Genomic DNA, 20992 nt, shown 5'->3' on the forward strand with positions numbered 1-20992 from the left:
CCAAGTGACAATGTATAGGTAACAAACAGCGAGTAGCAGCAGTGGTGGGGGTAGAATTGTTCAGCAGTCTAATGGCTTGGGGGTAGAAGCCGTCGAGGAGGCCTTTGGTCCATGACTTGGCGCTCCGGTACCGCTTGCCGTAACTTGGGTGACTGGAGTCTGGCAAAGGTCACTTCGGGTGAAGTGATTGCATTCATGGTGGAACCGGGCTGCTTCCGGGCGTGAGCCAGGTGCCCCACTCTGGTGGACGGCGAAATCGGTTCAAAACAAAGGTGTGTTTTCACATTCAACAGTGATTGCTTTGGATAAAACACTTTACCTGCCTTCCCAATGAAAACATATTTTGAAAATTCAAACATGTATGATGTTGTTTCTGGACGATGCAACATGCTGACATGACCAAGCCGCGCAGATTTGATTCGAGAAGGGCGCTCCTCCATCCCCGTTTTCACCCGATGACGTGCCGGGCCATTGCCCGGTTCAACAGGGGCCAGCGTAATATAACTCATTTTTCCCTTTGCTTTGGCACATGAACTCACACCCCTTTTATTTGAAAAACAATACAGTCCCGGAGATACTCTGACAGTACATACCGTTACCTGGTCCTGAATCCCCCGAGCACCCATAAATGCGGTTCATCTCGAGGTTTCTTTCTTAACGGGTATTTTGTAGATTTTTTTTCTCCATACAGCTTGTTGGTTTTTACTTGCAATTGCTTGATATTTGCAATTGCTTGATATCCATGCAGACGAATAACGAGCTTTGATTAAAATGTAAGTTATTCATTGAAAATACTAGAAATATTTGGTGGCTTTATGGCCATTTGAAATGAAACAAAATAATCTGTTGAGGTGGATTTGATTACAACAGTGAGGCTTCTGGTAGCACTAACAAACTCAGCAAAATAAAGTCCTCACTGTCAACTACATTTATTTTCAGCAAATTTAACATGTGTAAATATTTGTATGAACATAAGATTCAACAATTGAGACAAACTTCATAAGTTCCACAGACATGTAACTAACAGAAATCTAATAATGTGTCCCTGAACAAAGGAGGGGTCAAAATCAAAAGTAACAGTTAGTATCTGGTGTGACCACCAGCTGCATTAGGTACTGGAGTGCATCTCCTCCTCATGGACTGCACCAGATTTGCCAGTTCTTGCTGTGAGTTGATACTTCCCTCTTCCACCAAGGCACCTGCAAGTTCCTGGACTTTTCTAGCCCTCACCCTGGGATCCAGCAGATCCCAGACGTGCTCAATGGGATTGAGATCCGGGCTCTTCGCTGGTCATGACAGAACACTGACATTCCTGTCTTGCAGGAAATCACACACAGAACAAACAGTATGGCTGGTGGCATTGTCATGCTGGAGGGTCATGTCAGGATGAGCCTGCAGGAAGGGTACCGCACAGCGTTGAGATTGCCTGCAATGACAACAAGCTCAGTCCGATGATGCTGTGACACACCGCCCCAGACCATGACGGACCCTCCACCTCGATCTCGCTCCAGAGTACAGGCCTCGGTGTAATGCTCATTCCTTCGACGATAAACTCGAATCCAACCATCACCCCTGGTAAGACAAAACCGAGACTCGTCAGTGAAGAGCACTTTTGCCAGTCCTGTCTGGTCCAACGACGGTGGGTTTGTGCCCATAGGCGTTGTTGCCGGTGATGTCTGGTGAGGACCTGCCTTTACAACAGGCCTACAAGCCCTCAGTCCAGCCTCTCTCAGCCTATTGCAGACAGTCAGTACTGATGGAGGGATTATGCATTCATGGTGTAACTCAGGCAGTTGTTGTTGCCATCCTGTACCTGTCCAGCAGGTGTGATGTTCGGATGTACCGATCCTGTGCAGGTGTTGTTACACGTGGTCTGCCACTGAGGACGATCAGCTATCCGTCCTGTCTCCCTGTAGCGCTGTCTTCGGCGTCTCACAGTACAGGCATTGAATTTATTGCCCTGGCTACATCTGCAGTCCTCATGCCTCCTTGCAGCATGCCTAAGGCACATTCACACAGATGAGCAGGAACCCTGGGCATCTTTCTTTTGGCATTTTTCAGAGTCAGTAGAAAGACCTATTTAGTGTCCAAAGTTTTCATAACTGACCTTAATTGCCTACGTCTAAGCTGTTAGTGTCTTAACAACCATTCCACAGGTGCATGTTCATTAATTGTTTTTGGTTCATTGAACAAGCATGGGAGACCCTGTACAATGAAGATCTGTGAAGTTTTGATTTTTACCAATTATCTTTGAAAGACAGGGTCCTGAAAAAGGGACATTTCTTTTTTTGCTGAGTTTAGTGTATACACAACATTAAGAACACCAGCTCTTTCCATAACAGACTGACCCGGCGAAAGCTATGATCCCTTATGTCACTTGTTAAATTCATTTCAATCACTGTAGATTAATGGGAGGAGACAGGTTAAAGAAGGATTTTTAAGGCTTGAGACATGGATTGTGTATGGGCAAGGCAAAAACATTTAAGTGCCTTTGCACGGGGTATGGTAGTAGGTGCCAGGCGCAACGGTTTGTGTCAAGAACTGCAACGCTGATGGGATTCACACTCAACAGTTTCCAGTGTGTATCAAGAATGGTCAACCACCCAAAGGATATCCAACCAAACTGACAACTGTGGGACACATTGGAGTCAACATGGGCCAGAATCCCTGCCACAATCACATGCAGTCTTCCCATTGCCAGTCAGTCACCTTTTCAGGTAAAGTACAGTGCACATTCTCAAGAGGTTACAGACCAAAATATATATTTTTAATAAATCATGGATCAAAAAGGCATTCAGGGGGAAACAGAAACAATTGTTTAATTACTTGTATCAATAATTACCACTTATTTATTCTTCAGTATGAAATTATAAATTACCCCCAAGATCAGTGATACCAACAGCTTTTAGTAATCCCCAGCAGATCAGTAACACGTTGGAATTTGAGGGAAAACTTAGCTGGGGACAAGTTCACTGGTTTCACCTATTAGCATCTAAATTAAGTTGTAACAATTAACTACCCAAATATCTTAATTACATTATGATCTTGAAAAACCAAATCAGCAGCGTACATTCAATATGCCGACCTTCCATGAGAAAAAACAAAAATCAAATTTTTAAACAAAACTGATTAAACAATAAGCATAAAGGATGAATAGTCCTTTGAGTCCTACAGTTAAAATAGAAACAATTCAAATATGTACATCTATGCCTACTGTAGTCCATTCATAATAGCAGGACAGATGCGCATTTAGTCTTCCACAGGATTCCTAATTCTAAACTGGTCTAAGTATTGCCTCCAGCTTCGAGACGTTCTTCAGGTTGAGTAATAAAGATTACATGCATTAATAACAACAGCATAATTGTAAGACAGAATGAGCACTTGAGTGTTGTCTGACAGAAATAAGGTGAACAAAAAGGTTTAAGAAGCCATGAGAAGTTCTTGGCATAAGCGCTGCGTTGGTTGGCGCGGCTGTGTTTGAAGTGTGGGCGTACATACAAGAGTCCAACAATTAGAAAGTGCCAAAGAAACTGTCCTGTCAAATTCATTGACACAGTTTGGAGCAATAGTTCAGTTATTTTTCCTTTATCAAGCAACAGCTGTCCCACATCAAAAGGGAAACATTCCTTTTTTAGGTAAAGACAAGTCAAATTAAAGTTGACAACTTCAAGCAATATGCCATGCCTGCCAGTCTAGGTGATCTGGTCAGCAACAGAGTCATCCAAGACAGCGAGGTTCTGGCCCAAACTGGCTCTTCCAGACCACTTCAGTCTAGTCTTGCAGCTGACAGTTCATTCAAAGTAGTAAACAAAACAAAAGCCTTCATAAATCGGTCATGGTAAGAAGAAAATAAATGTATACTGTATAGCACTCTGGTACATTATATCAATGTAATCGCTAAGGAATTCTAATACCAAATAACTTATAAAACAAATATAGTTGCAAGTCAACGGCTGCACAGAATGATATTATCATGAATTGTTTTATAGATTCAATGATACATGGTTTTAGGTCAAACTGCTTCATGGAATAATAATCTGTAATCGTGTCTTCAGAATTGTCCATCGCCATAAGAGTCTCAGCTAAAAACATCTTTGTGATTTCAACCAGTCCTAAGAATGACATCCGTAGCATAATTGAAACAATGTGGAGGAATAAACGCTTTTGTTTGAATGTTCCATCCCAGATCCAAGAGCAAGTGGACAAGGTTTACAGAATGTCGATGGCTTGACGTCTCTTCCCATAGTCCACTGCCCGGTCTCCCTGCATGTCTCGATCTTCATCATCTGAAAGGAGATTGACGACATAACAAATCAGGGAGTAGTCTTCTCTCTCATCCCTAAATTACATCGGCTAGATAGATTTCAAAGGAAATCCCAGAAGATTATCATTAGGAATACTCCATAGAAGAGCAACATACTGTATATATTAGTCTGGTCCCATATTGGCCATATAATTCCTAACACTACTTTTATCACAGCCTGTTCAATGGCAGGGACAACAATAGCGGTTATAAAATGTCAATATCAAGTGGTTCAATGACTAAGGAACTATATGGATCTACCTGGTCCATTAAAAAAAGTATAACACAAAATAATTCACAACCTAACCTGTCGCGGAGAAATGAATGACAGCCGTACAATAATGATAAGACAAGAACGCACATGCATTTAAAACTTCAAGTACTACTCAAACACAGCATCTACTAATCTACTACAGGTGTACACAGATGACCAGTGGGCACAAACAGGTGGTGGAGCACAGATAGTGGAGAAGCGCACGGCTGGATGAGGCATGCAGACATTGGAGTGGAGTCACTGAGGGGGAGAAGCGCCCCCACCCACATGTAGAGGTATAGGGCTTGATTGTGGTATACAATGATGGGAGGCTTGCCCTCCAGCCTAAAATGACCCACTGAACAGGCCTCAGGCTTAGACCCTGAGGGGCGGTTGGTTATGGATGTTCCCGAGACAGGAATGGTGGGTAACTCAGGGTGCTGTGAGCTCTGGCCGAGCTGGTGGTACTCAGTCTAATGCAGGGACAGCAGGAGTGGAGGAGGGAGAAATGGTGATACAGCTGGACTTGAAGACCCCTGGCCTGGCTCACCTTGGACGTCTTCCTCCCCACCATCACCATCCTCTTCCTCATTGTAGGCCAGCTCGGCCTGCTTGTCCGCCTCGTACTCACCCACGTTCCCATCGTCCCCATTGTAGTCCGCCAGCTTAGAGCCGTGCTGCGGATCTACAGGGGACTCGTTCTCATCAAAGAAACGGCCTGTAGAGGCAGAGAAGGGCCCCATCAGGAAGGGAGGGAAGCAAAGAGATTGTGACAGAGTCAGAAGAGAAAGGATGGAGAGAGTGAATGAAAGAGAGGATGATGAAACTAAAAAACAGAAGGGATGAAGGAGGTGGTGATTGGTTGGACAGTAAAGGTATGAGAGGGAGGCATAGTGTATGTTTAAGGGGATTTTTGGAAAGACAAAAAGAGTAATTGGCAATGAAGTGATATGTGGAGAGAAACTTGGAGGAAAGCATGTGTGTGTGGTGCAGAGAGTGTGAAGATGAAGCAAGGAGAGGGGAAGCTGGCAGGGCAGCTGGTTGGGGTATTGTTTGGAGAGTAGGCAGCAAAGGGAGGGAGGGAGGGAGCAGAGCTGAAGCCAGGCAGGCAGCAGGAAGGAACACCCTGAGACCCTTGAAGTCAGGCGGCCTCTCCCACTGTGTGTGCACTCTGGCATCTGGCCATCTCTTTCAGTCTGTGGCGACAGCACCTCTAATATGTATTACTTCATGAGCAGTGTTGAGGAAGGTTTGTTAAAACCCTGATAGCTAGGGAAGGCAACCGCTTATAGTAGACCCAACGCAGCCTTGAGAAAGAAAACTCTAGATTGGGCTCAGACTGTAGAATGCGTTCGAAAATAGCTTATGTAATTGTAAAGGTTATGTTGTAACCTTGACACATCTGCAAGTGAGAGAAGCTCTTCTTACTGGGACGCTGCAGCTAAAGGTCAGAGGAAAGACACAACCAGTCACCATGTGTCACATCTCCTGTGTACTGAGAGGTATTCAGTCTCCCCCGCCCATCCCCACCAGCCTTTGGAGGCACTCACTCTGTCTGTGACGCAGGGGCTCAGCAGGCTTGGGGTCTCTGGCATGCCGAGGTTCTATAGGGTTGGGCACCTGGGCGGGGTTAGGAGGCAGAGGCAGTCCTGCCCCTTTCCTCTGTACACCATCCACTTTCATCACATTGGCAGGAGCTTAAAAGGAGACAGCAAAACAGATTGCATCAATGATGACTTTTTTTCTGTTAGAAATATTTCACCTGAAATTTGGTCATCCTTTTGGGCTTTATTTTTAATGTACAGTAGAGGCACTCTCTCCTGTAGTACGGAATGTGCTCCTTCACAGAGAGCTAGCCTACAGTCTGAAGGAGCATGTTTTCAATCTCCGGGAGAAAAGGATGAATCACCTTTAAAAAGACAGAGGTTGCCAAACAGAGAGCAGAGCACTGCGCCAACGATACATCTCCCTCCACTTTCTACACAAACATTCCATGAAAAAAAAAACTGAACTGAAAACAGGAAGCCAGCATGGCTCACGTTTTATAGCAGCTAGTGGTGGAGTTGGAGAGGCCAAGAGCAGCGGGGCCTCTGCTGCACACAGCCATTAAGAGCCCAGTCAGAGCTGTACCCAGGCCATGGCCTCAGGTCTCGAACTCAATGACAGACACACGATAACATGTCACCACTAAAGCATTACTACATAACTGGCTTTGTCTCTGGGCAGCAAAGCTAATCAAGTAAACTGAAAATGCAAATATGTAGTGTGTGAAGTGTGAGCTGACATACCTCTAAGCGGTCTGTGCTGCTCTCCGAACTCATCTGCCTGGATGGCTGCCTTGTTGTCCTCATCAAAGAGGATGGGTCTGTCTGCCACCGCCTGGGGGGGCTGCTGTTGGAGGACTCCCACTCGTCCCTCCAGCCCCAGCCCTATGACCTTGTCCTGGATCTGGAGCACAGGCCGGTCCAGAGAGAGGTCTCGACCAGCCCCCTCACCTGCCCCCATACCAGCCCCCACCTCTCTTAGCCCATTATCAGGTATCTCTATGTGGTTCTGGGTGATGGCTGGCTTCTTCAGGGCTGGAGAGAATGAAAGGAGAGGAGGAAAGTCCCAGTTGAAATTTGACAATGATATTTTACACTAATCTTACTACCAGAATCGTTATCAAAAGTAGAATAACCAGAACCAATATTCACCAAATTGCACATCATCTATTTTTCCCACTTCACTGTCCTCAATACCAGGCATGCCAGCATCACTGCCAGGCTTGCCCAAACCTTCTATCCCAGGAGGGAGAGAGAGAAGAAAGGATGGGGTGGAGGGAGAGAGGGTCGGTTAGCTCTGAAACATTAGAGGCAGAATGTATATGAGCTGGATGTAATGTTACCTTTGAGGTCAGTGTCTCGGTGTGTGGCCACAGTTGGGTGCTCTCCTGCGGTCTCCACCTCAGTCCCTCCTTCTGCAGCTCCAACCTTCCTGCTATCCAGCACACTCTGCAGAGGGAGGGAGGGACAGAGAAAAAGAGGGGAGAGATGAATACAGTCACCTTTACTATCGCTGGGTAAGCAAAAGTCACAATGACTAAATGCAGAACTGCTGACATCCAGGACAAAGGACATTCCACAGAGTGTATGATCTATGAACACCAACAGGGGGTGGTAGACAACCACTTTACATTACGGGGGAAGGAAAGGCAGGGACATCATGACTAGAAGCTCTGACAGAGGGCCTCACCTTTCTCAGCTTCACCACCTCCTCCTCCAGGGTCTTTTTAGCTTCTTCATACTCATCCATTAGTTGAGTGATTTGGCGCCCACACTGCAAACTATCATTCACACAAACAATTGGTTAGACAAAAATCAGAGAGAAAAGCAATGAAGCTCTTGTCAAAATTCCAAACCAATGGCTATATTGGTGCGATAGTCATCATAACCTCAACTTTGCTGTGATTTTGAGAGACTAGAGCAAAAATATGAAAGATGTGTTGAGAAAGTTCATTATCTGTACCTCTCATACTCCAACTTCCTCTCCAGGTTGGTGCTGTTCTTCTTCACCTCCCTCAGCTGGATCTCCTGCCTCATAAACTCCTGTTTCAGCTCCTTCAGCTGCTCTACACCCCCCCCCCAAAAAATAACATAGAATATGAACCCTAAGGTTATAGTGTATGGACAAATGCAATTTCAACATGCACTGATATCAGGCTACAGCTTTAATGTGAGACAATCATTCAATAAAGAAACTAGGAACGACAACATTGAAAATCTGTTTGCATTAGAGTCCACTTGGCACATGGGGGACTTGAGATGAAACATCTTAACAGCACTAACAGCATTAAGCAAACTGCTGTTACTGCTCTAGGCTCAATCTGTGGTAATACAAGCCCATACTGCTTTCTGCTAGCCTAGCCTTAAGACTCCAACAGAAGTGTGCCCTCTGCTGGACAGTGTCTGCTCTTACCTTTCAGCCTCACAATCTCCGACATCTGTGCTGTGACATCACCCTGCACCTTCATCTGGAAAGGAGAGAAAAGCACATCAGTCTGAGGAAAGGTCACCAGTACACTTTGTTAGCAGAACTCTTTGTGCTCATCTTAATTCCAAACACAACCGGTTTAACAGGACATCTACATTACTACATGGCTGAACTAGCCTAACTGGAAAGATACCATTTTTATACTATGTTCAGATGCAATAGCATTTCAAATGTCAGCTGGGCAACAGTAGAGATATCTAGCTGCATAAAAAAAGGTTCTGTTGAGTGAAAATGCTGCTTGCAAAACACTCCCATCTCATTCATTGCTTCTGACCCGCCGAGGGACTGGAGGACCACCCGCAGCCAGGAGTCAGATCAGATGGAAGAGATCCTAAAGGACAGCCAGGCTGAGGCAGTCAGAACAGCCCACAGAGCAGCAGCCTTCATTAGATCTCCTCTACCCTTCATAATGAAGCCTGATGGAGAGAGCCCCAGCTATGGCTCACTGTAATAGGAATATTTAAAGAGAATAAAGTTCACATTTAGTTTAGAGTGATTAGCATAGTTATACATTCTCTTTCTGTAATAGAGAAATGGTTTCTAGTGTTCTGTGACACTTGGGTTGATGTTACTAAACTGGATGCTGTATGTTACGGATTAAACTCAAATCTGTTGATAGCGATTGACGCCAGACTGGAGGTACAAGGACACTGATTACGATTGTATTCTGTGAAAACACTGATTCTGTAGCAGCTGACCAAGTCCATGCCTTTTGTTTTGACTTCCCAATAGCCTCTCAGGATTAAAATAACAGTTGTCTGCTATTCAGGATATAAGGGTCGTCTCAGAGAAGGCCAGTTCGACATTTTCTCTGCTTCGGTGTTCGTGGGGTCTCCCTGTTGCAACTTGTAATAAACTGGATTGATTTTCAATTGACTTTGTGACTGCTCTTTTGTTCACCTAGAAATTCATATTACACCCCCAGACCACTTCGAGGGAAACCACTTTATAATCAGAACAATGAGCTATTGGCACGTTACACATTATGACACTGACTGGCTAAGGGGTTACTACATGTATTTTCATACATGTACAAAGACAATTCAATCCCAAGTGTTTTTTTGTTGCCTCAACCAGAGGAGAGCGGCTGTGGCTTTGAGGTAGATTTAGGGAGCAGTGGGAGGGTTGCAGGCATTGATCTCAGGGGACTGAGGGGAGGAGGTGAATGTGAAATGCAGCTGGGAGAGAAACAGAGGACTGAAAGGCCATCCCCGGGACGCTATGTGTGCATGCTTAGAGGGACAGAGAACGTGAAGAGTCTACATGTCTGGTATCTGTATTCTGCACATTTGTGTGTCCATATACGCAAGTTTGACAGACAAGTGTTTGTGTGGCCACGTAGGCCGAGCTGTATAACGTGTATTTATGAAATACAGTTACCGTTGTATTGAACATAATAGAACACAGTAAAAAGAGAGGCGAGGCTGAGGCAACATTATGCTACACCAAATAATAGTAGGTATTTGTGTTCTGAGCTCAACATCTGGATTTGTTACAAAGGCATTATGAGCTTAACTTATGCAGAAATCCTGTGCTCAGTTTCATATTTGTCTAATTCTGCAATGGTTATATTATACACCGTTGCCAGATGTAGCCTATTTCAAAAGGAGACAAAAATCCTAATTTGTCCAGTTTGCTTTCCTTTGTCCCTTCTCTCCCCTCCCCCTACCTTGACCACAATAAAAGACGGCCCAGCGTTGCCCAGTGACCTGAAGAGGGAGCCATCATCGCAGCGCTCCTCATTGGCCGTACTCGTCACTGAGGGAGCTACTGCACATGCACAGCCTAATACTTGGTATCCTATCTACCATGCACAAAGTAAATACATTCACTATATAGAACAATAATACTATTGTATTATACTGTTAGATGTGGCACGTCATCTCTGCAATACCCATCTTTTTAATATACCAAAGTGTATCTAATTGAAAGCACTCAAGCTGTCCAAAATCCAACACAGGCCATATAGGTCCGGTCAGCTCAGTGGCTGAGAGGCCACAGACGGCAGGCGGAGTGAGAATCTGTCAGACGAGAGAGAGAGCTCTGTCCTCCTGAGCCCCTGACTGATCCAGACAGGCCCCTCTCTGCCCTCCACCCAATTACACCATCTCCCTTGTCTGGGGTCTGACTAAGTCTCTACAGCCCAGCCAAACGTATAACCACTCAGAATGAGTAAAAAAGAAAGAAAGTCATAAGTGTAAGGGCAGGAGATCCCAGCTGCTAAAAACACAGGCTTAAGGACCATCAAACCTAGGAGCATCATAGACCTACTGTATTCTACCACCCTCAATGCATGGAATGAACATCAAAAGACAAAAACATCAAACCCAGCCCGGAGAAACCAAATCGATTTGAGCATGGTGCAGACACCAAGGGGATGCCTGGCTGGGATTACCTTCCCAGGTGGAAAGTAACCGCGTGTCAAAAGAGATCCCTACTTTGTTTGCCTGCCCCATATGTGGAATTCAATACTAGTCTCTCCCAAAGAAGATTCTCTCTGATAGCTCCATTGGCCCAGTCACTAAACATTTTATAGCCGTGTGGAATAGTGCCTGATAATCCTGACTGTCACGTCAGTGTGTTAGGCTGCCATCTTGCCTGATATTCCTTATGTGCTCCTTTTTGTTCATTGAAGGGAGTGAAAGTGAAAGAACCGCTCAATAAGTAAAGGAAACGTTATTTATAGGCCAAGGAGGGAATAGTATCCATTCAGGCACCTCTATATGACTGTCCCAGAGACAAACACCTCCCCCACAAACGAGATTCTCAGGGGTGGATTCTCCAGTGAGAACCAAGGGCTTGAATCAAATCCACAGAGGGAGGGAATGGGGGGGCTCAGGACTTTAATGAGGCAGAATGCACAGAAGAGGAGTGTCAGTAATTACAGCATCAATGTCAGCCATTGTGGAGATAAAAGCTTCGTGCTGTCACCTTCCCTGCAGAGAGACACCGAGTGGTTCACAGTCTCTCCACCAAATCTGCTGTGTGGAAAATAACAATGCTCTTTCTTGGCACCCACAAAGTACACTGCAGATGTGATGACAGAAACCAAAACATTAAAGCAAAGCACTTCAAACAATGACATTGTGTTAATTCTCTATCCTTTAGCCCTTTCAGCAGTACTAGAATGAGAGGAGTAAAGGCATAACTAGGCTACACTAATACAGCATGATTACTATGATTATAGTACAATCCAGGTGTGAAAAGCTCTTAGAGACTTACCCAGACAGGCTCACAGCTGTAATCACTGCCGAAGGTGATTCTAACATGTAGTGACCCGGGGGGGTTTGAATACTTATCTAATGAAGATATGGTTTTATTACATTCAGTTTCTACAACATGTTAGAATTTTTCCTTCCACTTTGACAGAGTACTTTTTCTAGATCACTGACAACAGAAAAAGGTCAATTAAATCCATTTCAATCCCACCTTATAATAACAAAATGTGGAAAAAGTCAAGGGGTGTGAATAGTTACTGAAGGGACTGTATGGGCTAAAGCACCCCATTGTGAAATTATGACTTCACATTCACTGTAAACAATGTAACATACAAATCAGCTACTTTGACCACTTTCCCAAAAAGTTCGACAAAATGTTACAGGGTAAGACATATTTATCTACTTCTCTGCTACTCAAATCTGTAATCGTAATAGAAATATCTTGTCGAGATTTAACGATACGTCTGTTTTAGTAATATCGCCAACTTTCCACTGTTGAATTAACTGCCATGGAACTTTTCAGAACTTTCAAATAACAATGTGGGAGCACAGTGTTAAGAATGAGAAAATGGATGTTTCTCAATATGCATGCTACCGTGCTCCACACTCAACCTCCGAGTGCATTCTCTGAGGCCGTTCTCGGGTACGTTCTTGTGAGGACGAGAGTGTGGAGAACGGATAAAACATTGCATTTGAGAAGCACTCGCAGTACTTTATAACCTCACGCTGCACCTCCACTAAACCTTCCTCCAGCCAGGACAATGGCAACAATAGAAACAAATCAAGATATACACAAAGCAAAACTTTTTTACTTATCAGCTAGCTACATGTGAATCATAATAATCTAGCCAGCTAGTTCAACAGGTAACATGACCTAAAACTTATGGTAGGTAGCTAGCTAGCTAAAAATGATTTGTGGCCATCTGGCTAGCTAACAGTAGTAGCTAGCCAGTTAGCCCTATTGACTTACTACGGGCTTGCAATCTACACACACACACACACACACTACAGTGAGTATTGTAGGCAGGTAGACATGCCAAAATTAACACAGCATGTATTTATTAACGTATGAAGATTTGAAAAAAATTGTAGTCTGGCAACATATAAGATGTGAATAAGCATCATTTCATTCCGGTGTATTCTCTCGCTTCAGCTCAAATAATGACCGCCATGTATTTCAAGAAATGTTATATCATTTTTTTACGTGGTTGCGTCACATTTCTGTGCATACATTCCGTTGAAGCTTGCGTCGATGCATGCTTCAAAATATGTACAAACGGAGTACGCATTCGAGAAGTGCCCCCAGTGCTCTGTTTCGCACACATTGGCTTGGACTCACCCTCCGACCGCTCGGAGCACGGTAGTGTGCATTGAGAAACACCCAATTAAACGTAATTAATTAAAAATCTATAACTCATATTTCTATGTGAATTTAGTGAGGGTTGCCCAAAAAGTTACATATATATGCAGCTTTACATTTATTTTAAACTTGAACAATGCCTACTTGTCTTCTGTACTCGGTTATTACAGTTTGCATATACACTGTGGTATTGTAAGAGAGTGGATAAGTGTAGTAGGCGAGCTAGTGTAGTTATTTGTAGGGATGCACGATATAAATCGGTAAGCATATCGGAAATCGGCCAATATTATCTAAAAATGCCAACATCGGCCCAATGTCTAGTTCAATGCTGATGTTTAAAACCGATGTCAAAGCTGACCTGCATACCAATATAAAGGTAGATGACGCCACAAAACCTGAAAAATACTAATAATACTTCCAACAACTAAACAAGTTCAAGTCGAGCAGCGATTTGAAAGAGTACGAAAAATTCAGCGAGACAACTCAAAGGCAAAATTCCTTAACACCAAGATAATGGAATGAATTGCCCTCGACAATCAACCGTTCTCGGTCGTGGGTGATGTTGGCTTTCGCTGACTGGTCGAGCACCGGTATGCACTACCAAGTAGGCAATATTTTTCAGGTGTCGCCCTACCGGAGTTACACAGTATTGTTGAAACGCACATCCATGAGCTACTTGCTATGGGCGTCACTGCTATTAGCTTCACGACTGACATTTGGACCAGCAATGATGTCAGCCCCATGAGCATGATGAGTCTGACAGCACAGTGGGTCGACGAGGATTTCATACTGAGGAAAGCCGTATTGCCACCCCAAGAATGTGCTGGTTCTCATAGCAATTACCAGCTAGCTACATTTCAATGGCATTTGAGAACATGAACACACTCCTAGCTCCAATCAAACTGACTCGAGAAATAAGATCAACTGCGTTTGCAGCAGACGTGATAGCCTCTGTCATGGCATTGTAACACCTGCTCAACAAAACTGCTGACAGACCGTGGGGTTAAAACTCGCAAGAGGCTGTGAACAAGCGATTCGGTGGCATTATCTGAGCCTCTTTACTCTATCGCCACCATGCTCGAAGCTAGGTACAAGGACCTAGGTTCAATGCAGACAAGAAACAGGGTTTACGTGAAATGTTACAGACAGAGCTGGACAAGATGGAAACGGACACAGTGACAGTGTGCACCGAGGGAGAGAAGCCACAGACAGACAGAGCTGAAACTTCACTGCTTGACATGTGTGATGAAATCCTGGTTGAGACTGAACAAATGAATAACAAAACATCAAGTAAGTGAAATAAATAGGTGTTGATTATGTTTTACTGGTAATGGAGACAAATCTAAATACCAACAAAATAACTTTTTGGTCTGTGTGTGTTTCAACTATTTAACTGTACTAGAATGCTTACTAGAACGTTTTTTTTTGAGGCAAGGAAAATATTGCATATCTGTATGGGCCCGAAATTTCATATCTGTGCATCTCGTTATTTGTGAAGAAATATGATCTAACTGCCCCACAATCCAAAGTAATAAGGTTGATAGTGTAGTCTATCAAAGCAATCAGACCAATTATTGTACAAAACTGAACTTTGACTATATTTAACTGCTTGGCTGAAAACATTTTAAACTTCTTCCACTACCACAAAAACACATGTAAAGAGTTAAATTGGTGGAACGTGCTTTTGCTTCATGCAAAATTACCATTATTTTATGAGAGAAATAAAGCAATTATCAAATTCTGAAGACTGCTTCTATCTAGCCCATGATGTAGGCCTATAACCTAGCGCACTAAGGTAAGACAGACCGTTCCTCATCAGACAGTCACTGCATCATCATGTGTGCGCCACACAGACACACACAAACCTGCTCTGCCCCTCTACCAGAAAGGAATATTAGATAACATTTGCCATTGCCTGCACATAACATCTGTCCAGGTGTTTAACATGATCTTTCGTCATGATTCATCCAGTTGCATTCAATTTCACGCTATAGCCCAACTGACGTTTTTATTTATTTATGAGGGGCGCAATAGGGGCGTGTTTTATGGGTACATAATCACAATAGAACTACGGTTGACATTGCCCAACCCTAACACTGGTAACATCCTGATACGGGACAAAGAGTAGATTAACGCTGGGAAATATCTGGGACTGGTCTTACACTACGACATCCCTCATGTTGAACAGAAGATGTTAATTGTGTACAACAGTGAACATTCAGGAAATGAGCTGTAATTTAAATTACAATCCGGTTTGGGAATGGCTAGCCCACACAATCCGAAAAGCAAACATCCGTGTGGGTACGGCAGAATGCTAATGAAAGGTAGCGCCCCCCCCCCCCCCCCCCCGCAGCTGTTCTCACCACACCTTCTATGCAATGAGGCACATAAGCATACATTGAGGTGGTTGGGACAAGGAGGAGGGGAGAGGCAGACCGACTGTAGTAAGTGTAAGAGGCTGATCCCCAGCCCTGGGCACACAGATGGGCCCCAGCTGGGACTCATAACCCCCATGTCAGCAGGGAGGGAGACTTTACCTCCTGTAAAATGACTAATATAAGCACACAAATACACACCAATAAATAAATTGCAATGCCAGGTTAGCAGGTGCTATTGTGATGGGGGATAAGTGAGATTAGCTTGTTACATGATATGGCTTTTGAAATCACGTTTGAGATTCAAAGGATCCGATGCCTATCATTGCTGAAGTAGATAAAATAACCACTTAAACTAAAATATTGTTTATGAGTATAACCTACATTTAAAATTACATCAAGACTCATTCCTTGAGTTGGGAAGTACATTTTTAAAAATGTGTCACTTTGAGGTACACATCAGTACAACCTAACTCATCTGAGGCTTAGATAACAACAATGCACTGGGATAACACACTCAACTTTGGCTTGCTTGTGTGTGTGTGTTTTGAGCAATCAAAACGTTGCTGGAGACTGCTCAGTCTTTACCCATGTTGGTAGGTGTCACTAGGTTGACATCACAGGTTTAGCCCTCCACTGTAATACAATAGGATGCAGGTGCAAGGCTGCTTTCCACCTGTCAAACCTCTGGCAGTTAGTTAATAAGCCAGAGATATGCAGGAACTAGGAAGCATAGGTACTACAGATGGACTTAGTGATCTAGTCCTACCTACCTTTTCATCTGTGCACTTTTTGACGAGTGCTTCACGCGCCTGCAGCTTGCCATCCAGTATGCTGTTATCTCCATCCTTCTGATCGATCTGTTTCCTGTGCGTGTCTACCTGCACCATCAGCTCCGAGTTGCGCTTCTCAAGTCGACTGCGCGCCGCGTCGGTCCGCTTCACCTGTGTCTGCACCTCTGCCAACTCGTCCAACAGGCGCCCTTGCTTGTTGGACACAGTCCAGTAGTTGAAAGACAGTATGGCAATGATCACCATCAATGCGATCAGGATGAAGGACGGGAGACGGCCTCCTCGTCGGTTTGCGCCAAAGCCAACCATTTCAGAATGTATTCGATAACTGATCTAGAAAACTAAATAAGCCTATGCTTCCACTGGTAAACAAATTGGGTAGCTGACATGCCGTTCAATTACGGCAAACATACAGCCACTGAGATGGTCAGTAAAGAAAGCATTTGTATCAAACCCCAAACGAGTTTCTTGCATTAGTTAGCTGCAGGGAATGTGGGGAATAGTTATTCACGCGCCTTCCCTCTTCCGCACAGTTGTCGGATGAATGCAAACAAGACAGGCAACGACGCTGTCAGTGGATGAAATGCATCTGCAGCGACGTGGCCTAAATGTAACAGCAAACGTGGACAAACACTAGCCAAGCATGCAAGTGACAAATTATTTATCTATCTAACGAGTCCGGTGTCAAAATATCTGAACGATTCTGATGGGCCCTGAATCGTTTCAAGATAGATAGAAAAAGTGTATTTATCCACCAAATCGTAAACCTACAGTAGGTAGCTAACGCATTAGCAACCTGACTGCAATTAACACAGATTTACCAAACTGGTTTGGCTAGCTGTTTGCACTGAAAGTGCTAGTCAGACACTAGAAAGCAACTATTGCCACCCTAATGACACATCTTGATTATGGATCTTAATTATGTATATAGAAAATACTGTATTCAAACGTTAATCTAGCTAACCTTTATAGCGCTATCCAATGCAATTCAACGTAGTCGCTACGCGTTAACTGCTAATCATTGGAGCTACTACGCGAGATAGCAACATAGGGTAGCAATACGTTCTTTGTAGCTAGCTACTAGACTCATTGAAATAAGGTTACACGAGGTAAACGATTATTTTGACGATAGATAACAATTTCCCTTACTAGTTTGCGGTCATATTCCTAATCAGATCAGTTTTGTTTTACCCGTCCCGAACCTGTCTTGTCTGTTGATATGGTTACTTTTAGCTACTTCCACCTTGGCTTGGCTGGCATATCCTCTGTTGTTGGTGCCTCTTGACTCGTGGATAAGAAACGCAAGCGACGTTGAATACAGTGGTTAGCTATATCGTTATAAAAGGTTAGACAGTTAACGTAACATTGACAAAAGACTAGCTAACGTAGACACACAATACAAGCTAGTTTGTCAAACCATCAATTTCAGATTTCTGTAGTGTAACCAAGGCGTGCAAGGTGCATGGTTGGGTTAAAGTGACAGTACAATTATCCAATCATGACATACGTCTTGCAATAAAGAACACATTCTATTGGGTAGTTCTTGCAAGTTTGGAAGCACATTGGACGAGAAAAATGACATGGACGGGGTTTTACAGATCATGAGGGGGTGTTGGATTCGGATTTCTAACGCTCTGAAGTTCCGTGTTCGTAGGCAAGGCAGCACACAGTGGACAGAAATATGAGTGAAAATTATCAAAAATGTTGGTGTCTGACTCGGGTGGAAATGTGTGTGTGTGTGTGTGTGTGTGTGTGTGTGTGTGTGTGTGTGTGTGTGTGTGTGTGTGTGTGTGTGTGTGTGTGTGTGTGTGTGTGTGTGTGTGTGTGTGTGTGTGTGTGTGTGTGTGTGTGTGTGTGCAGGGCCGATTCCAGGCATAAGCGAAATAAGGGCCCAACCAATTATTATATATATATATTTTACTCAGTTAGTGTCTCTTACTATTAAAGGTGCAATATGCAGAAATCATTCCACCATTTCCTGGATGCTAAAATTCTAATAGCCTAATTTCCGTTTATGTGACAAAACAAGCAATGTCTAGTGTAGTGAATCACTGTACGTTCTAAATCGCTGTGCAATATCTTTTCAGTAACCAAAAATACTGTATTTTCAGCTGTTTGAAGAGGTTGTACAAAACCAAAAGTAAACTATGCAAATACCAAACTTAAGCACGGGAAGTATAGAAATAGCACACAGAACAGATCTACAGCTTCTTAGACTTGATTTAAATAAGAATGACAGATCTATAACTCACATTTCTATGTTGATTTGGTCAGGTTACCCACAGTTACATATTGCAGCTTTAAGAATAAGAATTGTAGACTGCACCAGGTGCAATTTTGAAATTTGGTTATGCATTAGCAGTTCTCTTATTATGTCAGTCACTGACAGTCACTCAATTATCCAGATAAAACTTTTTTTATTGGTATTTAGTCTAGACAGCTATCTAAACTTGTAGTAATCATGGCCGAATACCGACCTTGCACATGCTGCCTCCGATTCCATGCTTTCCATGATTCCATGCTTCAAGATTGCTTCAATCACGTGGACTGGGATATGTTCCAGATAGCCTCAGACAACAACATTGATATATACGCTGATTCGGTGAGCAAGTTTATTAGCAAGTGCATTGGTGATGTTGTACCCACGGTGACTATTAAAACTTTCCCCAACCAGAAACCGTGGATTGATGGCAGCAATCCACAAAACTGAAAGCGCGAACCACTGCTTTTAATCATGGCAAGGCGACCGGAAACATGGCCGAATACAAAAAGTGTAGCTAGTCCCTCCGCAAGGCAAACAAACAAGCTAAGCGTCAGTATAGAGACCAAGTAGAGTTGCAATTCAACGGCTTAGACACGAGACGTATGTGACAGGGTCTACAGTCAATCACGGATTACAAAAAGTAAACCAGCCCCGTCGCGAACACCGATGTCTTGCCCCCAGACAAACTAAACAACTTATTTGCTCGCTTTGAGGACAATACATTGCCACTGACACGGCCCCCTACCTTTGCCGCAGCCAACATGAGTAAAACATTTAAACGTGTTAACCCGCGCAAGGCTACCGGCCCAGACGACATCCCTAGCCGCGTCCTCAGAGCATGCGCAGACCAGCTGGCTGGTGTGTTTATGGACATATTCAATCAATCCTTATCCCAGTCTACTGTTCCCACATGATCCAAGAGAGCCACCATTGTTCCTGTTCCCAAGAAAGCTAAGGTAACTGAGATAAACGACTGCCGCCCTGTAGCACTCACTTCCTTCATCATGAAGTGCTTTGAGAGACTAGTCAATGATCACATCACCTCCACCCTACCTGACACCATGGATCCACTCCAATTTGCTTACTGCCCCAATAGGTCCACAGACGACGCAATCGCAATCCCACTGTACACTGCACACTGCCCTAACCCATCTGGACAAGAAAAATACCGATGTAAGAATGCTGTTCATCGATTACAGCTCAGCATTTAACACCACAGTACCCTCAAAACTCATCATTAAGCCCAAGAGCCTGGGTCTCGACCCCGCCCTGTGCGACTGGGTCCTGGACTTTCTGACGGGCCACACCCAGGTGGTGAGGGTAGGAAACAACATCTCCACCCCGCTGATCCTCAACACTGGGGCCCCACATGGGTGCATTCTCAGCCCTCTCCTGTACTCCCTGTTCACCCATGACTGCGTGGCCATGCACGCCTCCAACTCAATCCTCAAGTTTAAGGACGACTCTACAGTGTTAGAATTGATTACCAACAACGACGAGACGGCCTACAGGGAGGAGGTGAGGGCCCTCGGAGTGTGGTGTCAGGAAAATAACCTCACACTCAAAGTCAACAAAACAAAGGAGATTATCGTGGTCTTCAGGAAACAGCAGAGGGAGCACCCCTGTGGTGGAAAGTTAAGTTCCTCGGCGTACACATCATGGACAAACGGAAATGGTCCACACACACAGCCAGCGTGGTGAAGAAGGCGCAAACAGCACCTCTTCAACCTCAGGTGGCTGAAGAAATTAGGCTTGTCACCAAAAACACTCAAACATTTACAGATGCACAATCGAGAGCATCCTATTGGGCTGTATCCCTGCCTGGTACGGCAACTGCTCCGCCCACAACCGTAAGGCTCTCCAGAGGGTAGTGAGGTCTGCACAACGCATCACCGGTGGCAAACTACCTGACCTCCAGGACACCTACACCACCCGATGTCACAGGAAGGCCAAAAAGATCATCAAGGACAACAACCACCAGAGTCACTGCCTGTTCACCCCGCTATCATCCAGAAGGCTAGGTCAGTACAGGTGCATCAAAGCTGGAACCGAGAGATTGAAAATCAGCTTCTATCTCAAAGCCATCAGACTGTTAAACAGCCATCACTAACATTGAGTGGCTGCTGCCAACACACTGACTCAATCTCTACCCACTTTAATAATTAAAACTTGGATGTAATAAATGTATCACTAGTCACTTTAAACAATGCCACGTTATATCATGTTTACATACCCTACATGACTCATCTCATATGTACAGATGAAGTTGGAAGTTTACATACACATAAGTTGGAGTCATTAAAACTAGTTTTTCAACCACTCCACAAATTTCTTGTTAACAAACTATAGTTTTGGCAAGTTGGTTAGCCGAGAAGAGATCAACATCCGACAAGCTTC

At 44.1% G+C, this 20992-nt stretch overlaps 1 protein-coding gene across 5 annotated transcripts; it reads right to left on the reverse strand.

The window, feature by feature from the left end:
- Nucleotides 1-2745: 2745 nt before the first annotated feature.
- On the reverse strand, nt 2746-17803 carry golm2 (golgi membrane protein 2). Of its 5 annotated transcripts, none has more exons than XM_046346167.1 (10): nt 16315-17803; nt 8514-8568; nt 8064-8166; nt 7791-7881; nt 7444-7549; nt 7253-7333; nt 6845-7135; nt 6107-6253; nt 5107-5274; nt 2746-4286 (listed from the first exon to the last, which is right to left on the reverse strand). In XM_046346167.1, exons 1-10 carry the CDS (start codon nt 16639-16641, stop codon nt 4210-4212), a joined length of 1446 nt encoding a protein of 481 aa, XP_046202123.1. In that variant the 5' UTR covers nt 16642-17803; the 3' UTR covers nt 2746-4209. The 5 variants fall into 5 exon arrangements, with proteins under 5 accessions (XP_046202123.1, XP_046202124.1, XP_046202122.1 ...); XM_046346168.1 differs by having other exon boundaries at nt 5188-5274; nt 7253-7336; XM_046346166.1 differs by having other exon boundaries at nt 7253-7336.
- Nucleotides 17804-20992: the final 3189 nt, after the last annotated feature.

The sequence above is a fragment of the Oncorhynchus gorbuscha genome, linkage group LG04, assembly GCF_021184085.1.
Source record: "Oncorhynchus gorbuscha isolate QuinsamMale2020 ecotype Even-year linkage group LG04, OgorEven_v1.0, whole genome shotgun sequence".
Classification (NCBI taxonomy): Eukaryota; Metazoa; Chordata; class Actinopteri; order Salmoniformes; family Salmonidae; genus Oncorhynchus; species Oncorhynchus gorbuscha.

What these genes read in the sequence shown, in the direction of transcription:
- golm2 (XM_046346166.1), bottom strand. Translation starts at nt 16,641, where the DNA reads ATGGTTGGCTTTGGCGCAAACCGACGAGGAGGCCGTCTCCCGTCCTTC. An exon ending in GGAGATTGTGAGGCTGAAAG is followed by an intron (nt 8,167 to 8,513) that starts GTAAGAGCAGAC and finishes GGGGGGGTGTAG; the next exon opens with AGCAGCTGAAGGAGCTGAAA. An exon ending in AATAGATGATGTGCAATTTG is followed by an intron (nt 7,136 to 7,252) that starts GTGAATATTGGT and finishes CATTCTCTCCAG; the next exon opens with CCCTGAAGAAGCCAGCCATC.